The following is a 12,600-nucleotide window of genomic DNA, read 5'->3' as shown; positions in this document are numbered from 1 at the left end:
CTAAACCCATTGCCTACAGTGCACCATTTGTCCAATACTGAGTGATACACACATGGATATGGCAGCATATTCTGATTTTATGCAAATTCAAAAGCAAATAAACTCCACTGCTGCGTCCTCGGAAGCAGCAGTTTAAAGCTCACTTGCGGTTTAAACTAAACCCAACTACTGTCAATTAAAAAAAATAAATAAATAAAATCTGCCACTAGATGGTGCCGTTTATCTGGTTTTACTGAGGTTTAACTTAAACCTGTTACCGACATGGTTTTACTGAAATTTAAGGCAAGATTACTGTACTTGAAGTGCACTTTCAGCTCAGATGTTTTAGTATTTCATACCTAGGCCCATATACCTCCATCATAATGTTTGTCTTTGTCAAATGACTTGTGCAATTTACTTTGCTGTGTTAGGTTAGACCTAAAATTAATAGTGTGCTGTAAGTGAACTGAAAGAAGAGTATCATTGAGATTGTGTGTGTGTGTGTATATATATATATATATATATATACACATATATATATATAGCATTACAGCTGCTATAGTATAAGTGACATTAACACTCACTAACCAACCCAAGGATAGTTCTACCCAAAATGATTATGTGGAAGTGATTCTTGACTGACAAGGAGAGCTTATAAACAACAACGTTAGTGACATTGTTACTGGCTTCAGACAAAGGCTCGCAGTACTGTTGGAGGAACACTGGTTCTGAACATTTAGTGTTCTTACCGCTTTAACACACCCATTACAAATAGTCAGGGGCTATTAATGAACTGGATGTCCTGATTTTCCAAAATTATCTTATTGTTAAAAGGCAGAGTCAGTAATTCTGGAGAAAGACTCAATATTTGAACTCAACAGTAAAACAAATAGCTGCACCCCTCCCTTCAGTGCACCTTCAGAAGCTCCACCCTCCAAATTCATGGACGTGCATTGCCAAAGTGAAACAACACTGAGCTAGCAAACTTTTTTTTTTTAGGTCTTCGTGGCTATAAAACCCTTCATAAACATTATATCATGGTATTTGTCATACAATGTTAGAGCAAACAACAACACAGCGAGTAACATAACTAACGTTTGCTTACAAACTTTAGCAAATGGGATACAACAATACTGACCTATTAGTTTTGTGAAATAGCAAAGGAAAGTTAGTTACCTATGTGTCAAGCAGAAACAGAGCAACCTCCTCATCCCTTTTCGACTCAGAGAAGCTGAAGTCAGCTTCTTTTTCTCCAATTTCTTGTTCAGATTTTTTCATTCCACCTTGAATGGTGCTGCAGTTACATTCTTGAAAAAGTATACTTCACTTGTGTGCGCTAATTTGGCACTGATGCTATATTTCAGAAAAAAATATATACTGCGCTTATTTTATGATAAAACTATACTTTTGCAAAGTGCCTCCTTGGAGCATGTGTTAGTCTGTGTTTAAAACATACTTCAATTAAATTGTTACTTTTGTTTTGAAATAGTGCTTCATCAAACTTTGCTTACAATGAACTGTGCTTTATGCTTAAACTAAACTTTCACAAAAAGAGCATTTACTTCTGTGTTACATGTGCTTTAAATGAAGTATACCTGAAAAAGTATATTTCTGCATTAAACCTGTGTTTCAATAAAATATACTTGAAAAAGATTAGTTGTGTGTTGAAAAATTGCTTACAATGAACTGTGCTTATTTTATACTATACTTTAAAAAGGTATTTAACAATGTGTTATTTAGGTGTTAGGTGAACCTATACTTCAACGAAGTGTGCCTGAAATAATGCTCACAATGAAATATTCTGTATTAGCAGCATATTATTATTATTAGTGATAAATGTGATGCCTGGCTATATTGAATGTGTAAATATAAAATACAAGTACACTTCAAAACAGCTTTAAAATGATCTTCCTTGGGCTAATTTGATGTTAACTGTATAATACAATTTTTATGAAATGTGGCTCTAACCAACAAAATCACATCGCATCAGTAGGATGTCAGCGTACACTATCTTAAATTTTATAACATGACTTCCCCTTGTGAAAAAGTAAACATAAGTAGTGCTTCAATAGTTATATACTGAAGTTATTTTGGAACCACTAATTTTTCCTGAATCATTGTTCATTTGTCTTTGATATATATTTAAGTCATGCTATATATATACTAGGCTATTCTTATGATATAATTTAAGTATACTAGTGTGCTGCCAAACTGAAACCTAAAAATACAATAAGAGTTCTAAAATTATTTTTGTACTACTACCCATGCACTCTTTAATCATATACACTATACTGCCAAAAGCATTCGCCCGCCTGCCTTCACACGCGTGCTTGAGTGACATCTCATTCTTAATCCATAGGGTTTAATATGATGTCAGCCCACCCTTTGCAGCTATAACTGCTTCAACTCTTCTGGGAAGGCTTTCCACAAGGTTTAGGAGTGTGTTTATGGGAATTTTTGACCATTCTTCCAGAAGCGTATTTGTGAGGTCAGACGAGAAGGCCTGGCTCACAGTCTCCGCTCTAATTCATCCCAGAGGTGTTCTATTGGGTTGAGGTCAGGACTCTGTGCAGGCCAGTCAAGTTCTTCCGCACCAAATTTGCTCATCCATGCGCACTGGTGCGCAGTCATGTTGGAACAGGAAGGGGCCATCCCCAAACTGTTCCCACAAAGTTGGGAGCATGAAATTGTCCAAAATCTCTTGGTGCTGAAGCATTAAGAGTTCCTTTCACTGGAACTAAGTGGCCGAGCCCAACTCCTGAAAAACAGCCCCACACCATAATCCCCCCTCCACCAAACTTTACACTTGGCACAACGTAGTCAGACAAGTACCGTTCTCCTGGCAACTGACAAACCCAGACTCGTCCATCGGATTGCCAGACAGAGAAGTGTGATTTGTCACTCCAGAGAACACGTCTCCACTGCTCTAATGGATCTAATAGAATGCTTGGATGCAGGTGCTCGGCCATGGAAACCCATTCCATGAAGCTCTCTACGCTGTTCTTGAGCTAATCTGAAGGCCACATGAAGTTTAGAGGTCCGTAGCATTTGACTCTGCAGAAAGTTGCTCTGCGCACTCTGCGCCTCAGCATCCGCTGACCCCGCTCTGTCATTTTACGTGGCTGTGTGTTTATATGCACACTCTATTCAACAATCTGATGGAAAAATCTCTGTTTACATGCACACTACAAGTAATCAGATCCAAAATTCGCTATGCGCATGAGAAGCTGTGACGTACTTCCTCCTTGGGTTTTACCAGCACTTTTACTTCCTGCCTAGGTTTTCAGTGGCTTATTTAATGGCATCTGTGAAAAGTTTAACAAATATTAATATTGATATTGATATGAGTTTTTCAAGAAGTGTGATAGACGTGCTTCAGAGCATTGTTCTGTGCCACTCTACTCTGTTTCATCAAGATACAATTCAGTAGTGAGTTTTCATTTTCTTCCTGAGGACGAGACATTTCGGAAAAAATGGCTTGTGAAGATACAGCAGGAAAACGTTATGGGTTCTCAGATACATTTTTGCTCTAACTTTGGTCCCAGAACACCTGTATCTGGTGCTCTGTGTTATTTAATGGCTTGGTCAAGTTATCTTGGGAGCTGGGATAACGCAAACATAACATATGGATTGTCATAGGTTCGAGAGCCCTTTAGCTCCAGCGTGGCGAATTCCAGTCCTGGAGGCCTGAAGTCCTGCACAGTTTAGTGGTTTTCCAAGTTTAGCAGGCGTGTTGAGAGAAAATCACCAAACTGTACTGGACACCGGCCCTAACTCAGCGTTTCCCCAACCCTAGTCCTGGAGACACTGATGGGGAATTTTGAATAAATACATCCTCAATGAGTAAAAAAGGTTAGAAATATAATCAATAATCTAATAGATAAGCATTGGCTAAAAGGGAATATTAATGTCTCACTAAGAGGCAATATATGATGCATTAGGCCACAGCCTGCCCATTCAGGGGCTTTCCAAAGCAGATGAACTTAGATGACCTTACTTGCAGGTGCACTCTCAGTGAACTCATATGGGTCTCTATGATATGTTGTCAAGTAGGGCATTGTCGGATCAGATAAACTGGTGCAAAAGCGAACTTAAGAGAGACCAAGTGATGGGGAAGTTTTTGAATGGGGACTAGTAACCTCAGATAAGGGTATATAAGGGCAGACAGTACACTGTATTTGCGCTGTCGGTCTCCGGAGACCCGCCATCTGAATGCTGAAAAAAAGAAGCCTTTTTCTCTTTCCACGAACTCAGCGGCTGAAGACTCTTTCCTTTTTGACATCTTTTGAGAATTTAGTGTTTAGCCAGTATTGAAAGATTTCAGTTTGAATAATATGTCAGAGGCCTGGGGTGAAGGTGATAGCCCTTGGTCCCGACGTAATTACTGGTGGCCCGTCAAAGGGAATCAGAAAAGAACCTGACGCTGCCGTGACACCTGCTTATCTGCTACCGTCTCTGTGTGCAAAAATCTGACCTTTTTCACCTACAGTGTGCACATTTTAAGGTAAGCAGTTGAAGGATTACTGTAAAGTGGGGGGCAAGCTTTTGTTCAAGGGGCCATTCGGTTGCAATGTAATAGTAATTTATGAGAACTGTAACTTTGTAGCTGTGACTTATATGTGGGTGCGAGCGGCGGCGCTAGCCCCCTTATAAGCCCAAAATATCCGACTACGCCACTCAATTAAGGGATGAAAGCAACAGTTGCAGTTAAAAATTATATAAAGAATGGACACTTACACCATTTATTATTTTCCCCACGAGGTCTGTTCAAATAAATGGACATCAGAGGGCAGATGTACAATAGAATAACATAAAAAAGCTTAATTGCAATCAGGTTCCATCATTAAAGTCTTAAACATACTTATATGGTTAGTACAACCTTCAATGATTCCCAAGCGTTTAAGGAATACCCACTGGATTTTAAAGCAAGCACTCCACCTCAAGTGACAACAAAAAACACCCAAGCAACCCAGTAAATAAACCACAACAAAAACACAAATCCACAATCCCTACACCAGACTCACTCTATATACCAATGGGTTTAAGCTGTATCAACAAGGGAAATGGTAGGTTGCAATGAGGAAGACTATGTACACTGAAAAAAATGAACTTGGCCCTTAGTAAATTTTACATAATAAAATTGTGCATGTTTCTGAATTTAAATGTGTTTTTGCTTCAACTAAATAATAATAAGCAATGTTGAAAACCAGTAAACTGCACATATGAAAAATGTCACTTTCTACACCTCGTCTCCGGGAAGATTTGGCTGACCTGAGGAAATTCTGTCCTCTTACATTCACAAGGTAGGAGATTGTATATTGTCTATTGTTTGTCATTATGGACATCTAACATGTTCATGACATTTACGCAGAAAAATATTGTCAAAAACGTAAGGTTAAGGGAGGACTTAGCAGGGCTTAAAATCCGCTAGCTTAGCTAGCAAGGCTAGTTTAAACCGACGCATATTCAAAGAACACATAACGATACTCAGTCAAATAATCACTAAACTTACTAAAGCTGATCAGTGTTTTAATTGTAAAGGTCAGTGTTTTAATATAATGTGTCCTTCATAAGTATCTGTCATGTTGAGGTCACTTGAGGTCCTCACCAAGTTTGAACACAACCGTTAGCTGACGTTACTGTGGACCTAGCCTAGCTAGGTTAACTAAGTAACGGCGCCATTTTCTGCAGTTCACTGCAGACGAGTGTGTTTAGCTGCTGTGTCATCACACAGGTACACGGTAAAATAGTGTTTAGATGGTTGTAGATGCACACAACGCAGCATTGGATATAACTTTGATGAAAACGTACAGTCAAGGGACGAGTAGCATAGCGTAAGTTTGTGAGGGGCTCAGTTCAACACATATTCGAAGTGAACAAACCTAGCTAGCATTAGCTAGTTTTGTGTCCTTGACGTGACCTGTAATCTTTTCCCGCGGAGGACGCTGTGCTCGCTTCGCCTTTGATTTTGGATTTGATATTTGGGGGCCTGGTGTCCACAGACCCATGCAATTTCAGCCTTTGTTAGCTAGCCAATAGCTAGCTAGCTCCACCAAGCCTGGGGTTTGGATATGGAGCCTGCTAACGCTATTGTAGCTAGCGTTAGCTTAGCAAACATAGCGTTAGCAGCTAGTAGGTTACAGACATCAGCTACCTGGTTTAATTTCAGCGTTTGTCCATTTAACACTTAATGCTCTGTTCGATGAACCCAGTTTGCAGTGTGTTGTTCCAGCATGGACTCTGATACCGTTAGCGCGGCTAGCTAGCGTCAGTTAGCTAAGCAAACGTTAGTGTTAGCAGCTAGCTGGCTAACTTAGCTAGTAGGCTACAAGCACCATGAAGCAGGTTTAACATTAATTTCAGCTTTCTGTTCCTTCAACACCAATCGCTCGACTTTGCTCCATCAGAATTGTCAGTAGAGATTGTTATAATAGAATCCGTTATCTTGTTAATTAGCAAGCTAATGATAACTGTTCAGCCCTGTAGTGGAAAAGAGGTTTATGTTTGGCCGTATAACAGCAGACTGTCATTAATCATTACTATAATCAGAATGTCATTTTGTATATAAGATGGTGCAGACACACACACTCACAAATGTATTTTGCTTATGTGACTCCTGTCATTGTTACCAAAATGGGGTTTACCTTATGTTTAGTCAAGCTGTATTTATGTTAAACATTATGGTCTTCAAGTTCCAAGTGGTAGAAGTAATTGTTATACATTGATTTTGATGCTCAATAACGCACAAACCCTAGACAGGGAAGGATTCTGTGGCATGTTCTAAGTCTCTGCTAAGTGCATTTTTATGATCCAGATTTGATATTTAACTATGAGGCTATTTGTCTTGTAAAGCTACTTTTTATTTATTTGTTTTATTGTTCAAATTAGTAATCATTTTTCAGTCTCTAAGATGATCAGGATTTTGATGTTCATATGTGTTCCTTGTATGCTTGTCAAGTTAATGTACCATTTTTTTTTTCTTTAAACAGTTGAAGGTATATTCTAACAAGTGCAATCAATATGTGCAGGCGAAGAATGTCCACCGTAAAAGAGAAGCCATCATAAAAGCTCTTTGTCCACACCTGAATGATGGATTTCTTATCAAGGAATACATGGTAAGTCAGTATGTGACCTAAGTACATCACCATCATTCTAATTCAGTTCTAATTTCTAACTAAGGTAAATTCATCTTATTTCATATTTGTGCTCTTCTAAACGCTGTGTGTCTTCCAGGCACCTCAGTTCTTATATCAATTGCTAATAACATTTACTTAATAAAAATCAGCCCCCTCCCATCTGTATAGTAAATCCAAATCGAAACGCGGCGTGGTGTGTTAGTATGTTAGCACCAACCACAGATTGTAGGTGCCAGTGTGAGAAGGGTGAACTAGAAGTATCCATTTTGTAATGTGTATTTTACCATTGAATGGAGTTTTGGGGAGATGGGGGCTGATTTTATTTAGATTCATCATAAAATAAGTATTTGATATTTAAAAAAAAAAAAAAAAACACACCTGTCAGGAGGTGCCTGGAAGTATTTAAAAGAGCTCAAATGAGAAATAAACTGAACTCTTTATGGAGCAAGAGAACAATGAAGTTTAGTATTAATAACAAGATTTAATTTGTAGGACATTCATGGTGAAGACATATTGAGAGACCAGCACAGCACTGAAATGGACATGTCATCAGAAGAGGGTGGAGCTCTTGGAGAATATGAAGATGGTGACGCTGATGGAAACATTATTGTAGGAAACATCAAATCAGTTGCACCAGACTGCAGTAATGCTTGGAGTAACGGGTGGAACGGGTGGAAATGCTGCTATGAATTTGTACATTCCTCATGCCAAAGGATGGTGCAAAGCTCTCCCCTAATATTCTTGGTTTGGAGAACAAAATCTTGGGATAGTCAAAGTAGGCTGTCTGTTCTGGAAATATATGGAACTTTTCACACTAGCTTCTGCTTTGATTGAAAAGCAATGGACTTTTGAACAACGCTTAAGTCACATGAAACAAGAATGGCTGTATTTGTCAACATCTCTTAAAAATTCAATGACATTTCAATGATTTTCTATACAACATGTCAAGATCCTGGTCATGTTTAAGAACAATTTGTCTTAAAACAGCACACAGTTAAATTTTAGGAGTCTTTTCTGCTAAAACTGCACAAAGTAGCCTTTTGAACAGTTTGAGCTCTTAATTTTCACCCTAAATTTGCATAGTCTAACAAGCAAAATAAGGTTGTGCTAACTAGAGGCAGTGCTTTGACAAGAAGGCTGTACTCTGTAGGCACCTATTTCCAGGGCATTATTTTGATCATTGATGACAATTGGATATTGTATAAAGTCATAACATTTAATACTGTATTATTGTGCTGTTCTATTTTAAATATCTGCTGTTGTAAAGTTGCACTTAAGGTTGGTGTTATCATTACATAATTACTGAATGTTACTTAATTGTTTCACAATTTCTGGGCCATTACTTAAGACTTAATTGTGATTAAAGGCACACACATTTAGGTGAATGTGTTTATAATTGCCTGCGATGGACTGGCGACCTGTCCAGGGTGTATCCTGCCTTCCGCCCGATGACAGCTGGGATAGGCTCCAGCACCCCACCGCGACCCAGAAGGATAAGCGGTTTAGATGATGATGGATGGATGTTTATAATTGCAGTGTTCTGTTTGAAGCTTATTGTATGTAAAGTTGCATTTTAGCTTGTGTTGCCTGCAAGACAAGCAATAATGTATTGATACCTGTGCACTTTTAGAGAAGTATTTAGTCTATTTTTTACTACACTGCTTCATGTTGTGTACAGTCTTGTTTTATTACTTAATATTCAGTGTTTTTCTACAGTGGTAAAGCAAATGTGTATTTTAGTTGATCCTAATATGCATGTGCATTTGATGTACCTTAATGAAGTCACTATTTTTTTTTATTGTCATGATAGTCATTGTCTTGTCCAGGTGTTTAAATAGATGGAACATTAATAAGTGTAGTTGAAGTTTAATTTGTGAAAATTAGCATTTAGAATTGTACATTAATAAATGATCTGTGATATAATTAAGCTCTTGTACATAATAAACAATGAGTAACTATTTGGAAATACATCAGAATTTAGTACACTAAAGAGTTAACCAAAAAGTCATTTAACAAACTACATAATTTAATGAAATAGCATGAACATGATTAAATTTAGTTAAAATTCCACCAAGGAAATTTTACAAAATATAATTAAGCTGACAAAACTTACAAGCAATGAGTAAATCTACAATCTACATAATTTGCTTAAGTAGAAAGAACATGATTCATGTTAGTTATTCAAGTAAATCCTGCAAAATATAGTTAAGCTGACATTGCTTATAGGTAATGAGTAAATGTTACTCAAATTATATATCTGAATGTAGATAATTTAATTTCGTGCAACACTTTGACGAAAACAAATTAAGCAAATTCAAAGAGTCTTTGAGTGTATGTATAATTCTAATTTAAAAAGACAAAAAGATTACAAAGTTATTATTTAAACCCCAGCTGTAATAGCAGGCCAAACTAAACAAAAGAAATGACATCCAGAATGCAAATTTCAGAACCATAAAGAAACAAAACCATAAAGCAATTTGTCAGGCAAAATAAAAACAAAGCAAAAAAGCTACGTACATGCTCCTATTAAAAGGAGAAACTAAAAACTATTAGAACCTCCATTCAGGCTTCCAACTTGGGCAACTGCCTATGACACCACAGTACATCTCATACCTGTGTAGTTTAACTGCCCCTATAACAGCAGCAGCTATCTACCACCTGATACCCTCCCAGCGTCCCAGAAGCACAGTGAACCGTCATGAAGATTCTACAATAAACATCACATTACAGAGAAAAATAAATAACTAACCAAATCAAAATAAACTAAAAAGAAACCAACACTTAACCTACTCCAATAGTATCAGACACAGCCACTAGTCACATAAAACCTATTATGGGCACCCAGAAACCACAATTCACAGCTTATAAAATACAAATTTTATTTTAAATAAAGCAAACTAAAAGTAACATCACCTAAACGTGTTTAAAAAGCTTACTTATTAAACTCTTGTTGGAGTCACCTGAGAACAGGTTTCAGGTATTTACACTGCATACAGCATAAACTAGACAAGTAACAGTGCTACAATCATAAAAGTGCATACTGTGCACAGTGCTTGCTTACCAAACTCAAGCTTCAAACGCCTCGACGGCAGAAGGCAACTGTAACCTTTCTGAGACAGAATATCCTCTCCTTTTCCCTGCAGGCACACCAGTCTCACAGGACAGGGGAACTAAAACAAACGTAGCACCCAGTTTTAGCTTGAGAAGGACTCGTAAACATGTCCTTTCCAGCAAACCAATTTAGTTTAAAACAACAAGGACGCCAAACTCACCACGTTTTTTCCATGCACGCACGCGCCACGAGCTACAAACTCAAGTGAGCCACAGGTGAGCTTAATAAAGTGAAACGGCGTTAGTGTGTAAGAACTGCCATGCCGCTGGGTCCTACTGTCCCTCAGTTAGCTGCAGTGCTGCCGGGTCTCACTGCCGTTGTATTAGCTGCAGCTGCTGGATCCTAGTGCCCCATAGTTTATACTCTCCCAGTCCTCTTAGCTCTTACCCGTTACATATAGCAATAACAGAAGGAGAGCTGCAGGCTGAGTTTGGAAGGGGGAAAATGTTAAATAGGAAAATTTATAAGAAGGAGGAAAACTGAAAAATATAAAAAGAATCAAATTTGAAAATAAATAAAAAGGATAAAATGTAAAAAATTATAATATAAAAAGGATAAAATGTTAAAATCCATACAGGAAAACGGACAAGAGTAGTAAAATTCATAAAACGTTGAAGAGAGAAGAGAAAAAGCGTGTCAGAGAAATAGAAAATAGAGAGAAATAAAGAGATGATAAAGAGAGATAAAGAGAGAGAGAAAAAAGCATGCTATAGAGAAAAGTGCTAAGAGATAAATGTTTAATGTTTGTCTGTGTGTTTTGTCTGAAAGTGTGGCCATACAAAAAAAAGTTGTATAAAGAGAAATACAGAAAAAATTCTGAAGATATGACTGCAGCAGTATGCGAAAACTAGGAGACAGGCTCATTTTCTACATAAAAATATTTAAGGCTAGTGTCCCACAACCCTGTTCAGCACAGTTAGCTGAAATAAACGCACTAACTACAGCTTGCCAATTAGCCAAGGGGGAACCAGTTTAAATTTTTACTGAGTCGTTGTATTCCTGTGGGGTGTGCCACATTTTTGGACCAATTTGGGCACAATGAGGGTTCGTAAGAACAGATGGGACACAAATTTTACAAGGGGAAGTGATATCAGAATTATTAAGGGCTATTCAGCTTCCTTCAAAAGTAGCCATAGTAAAATGTGCAGGGCATAAGACAGATGATTCACTGATCACTAGATGAAATAACTTTATTGATCAGCAAACCAAAGATGCCGCTTCAGCAGTCCTTCAGTGTCCAGTAGGTGACCTACAACGGTTAGGCTGAGATTTATTGAAAGCAAACAATGAAGAACCTCAGTTTGTTGCAGATTTAACTAGCTTGAAAGAATTACAAGAAACGACTGCCATGTACTGGAAACATAATTGGAGGAAAAGGGGAGCAATTTGCATTCATGACATTTGGTACGGTCCAAATGATCTCTATGTAGCTCCATTGAAATTATTAAATATTCTAACCAGTACATGTCAATCGAAAGGAAGTAGTTAAATTGATTAAGCAAGATTGGTGGTCTCCATACTTGGTTCCAGCCATAAATGAATATTTGAGTAGATGCGTACCTTGCACAAAACATAAATATACAAAATCATTCACTGCACCATTAGCACATATTTCCATACCAGATGGTCCATTCAGACACACAGTGATGGACTATGTTGACATGATAAAACCAGTAGGAAAATATCATTACGTATTCATGGTTACAGACATGGACAGAAGCTCAACCTACTGCAAAAGAGGACGCAGGAATCCACCAAATTAATCTACCAAATTTCTGTTAAGAGAACTTATACCCTGATTTGGCATACCGGATAAAATTAGTTTTGACAATGGCCAACACGTTGTTAAGAAAGTTATTGACATAATCACAAAGGTACTGAGAATCAAACGTAGATTGAGATGTGTATATCCTCAACAATCACAGGGCATAGTTGAATGTCAAAATGGAGTTCTTAAGGCTACAATTGCTAAGCTGTGTGCAGCAAGCAGACAGAAAATTAATTGGCTAAATGCTCTACCATTAGCTTTAATAAGCATGAGAATGACTACTAACCTCTCATTTGACCCCTCATGAAATACTCACAGGGCGCCCCATGCCTGTGACATATCTCCGAGGACCTACTAGAGGTCCTCGACTCGAGCAATTGCAAGTTGAGTTACACAAATATGTAAAATGTCTGAGTAAGATCATTAGAGAAATCTTTAATGATGTGAAAGATGCCACTGAGGGAAGAAACTCAGATATTAGACAAGAAGAGCTGAAACAAGTGCTGCCTGGAGACTATGTCTATAAAAGGGTCTTCAAAAGAGGCTAGACAGAATCAAGACGTGAGGGTCCTTTCAAGGTAGTCCTAGCAACTCCAACTGCAGTT

The 12,600-nt window shown here is 37.9% G+C and overlaps 1 protein-coding gene and 1 long non-coding RNA gene across 9 annotated transcripts in view; one reads left to right on the top strand and one right to left on the bottom strand.

Moving 5' to 3' along the window:
- The window catches only part of LOC118817417 (arylamine N-acetyltransferase, pineal gland isozyme NAT-10-like), a 51,794-nt gene that overhangs the window by 32,003 nt on the left and 7,191 nt on the right, over positions 1-12,600 (bottom strand). For 2 of the 8 annotated variants that reach the window (XM_036584095.1, XM_036584097.1), the window contains exons 1-2: positions 10,388-10,506; positions 10,177-10,285 (exon numbers count right to left, since the gene is read on the bottom strand). The exons of 3 other annotated variants lie outside the window; for them this stretch is intronic. Coding sequence is in view for 1 of the 5 variants with exons in the window: in XM_036584093.1 (XP_036439986.1) it covers positions 10,388-10,401 (14 nt within the window). In the remaining 4 variants the exon portion in view is untranslated. Of the gene's footprint in view, positions 1-9,344; positions 9,823-10,176; positions 10,286-10,387; positions 10,507-12,600 lie in introns of those variants that run through there. 3 more of the 8 variants (XR_005008012.1, XM_036584096.1, XM_036584093.1) reach the window with 3 other exon arrangements.
- LOC118817419 lies at positions 5,213-7,763 on the top strand. Its single transcript, XR_005008013.1, has 3 exons — positions 5,213-5,282; positions 7,008-7,094; positions 7,608-7,763. It is a non-coding gene; the product is annotated as an uncharacterized LOC118817419 (long non-coding RNA).

The sequence above is a fragment of the Colossoma macropomum genome, unplaced genomic scaffold (assembly GCF_904425465.1).
Source record: "Colossoma macropomum unplaced genomic scaffold, Colossoma_macropomum, whole genome shotgun sequence".
In the NCBI taxonomy this organism is placed as follows: Eukaryota; Metazoa; Chordata; class Actinopteri; order Characiformes; family Serrasalmidae; genus Colossoma; species Colossoma macropomum.
The sequence above is the reverse complement of the archived record's forward strand: the minus strand, read 5'-3'. Positions and strand labels throughout refer to the sequence as shown.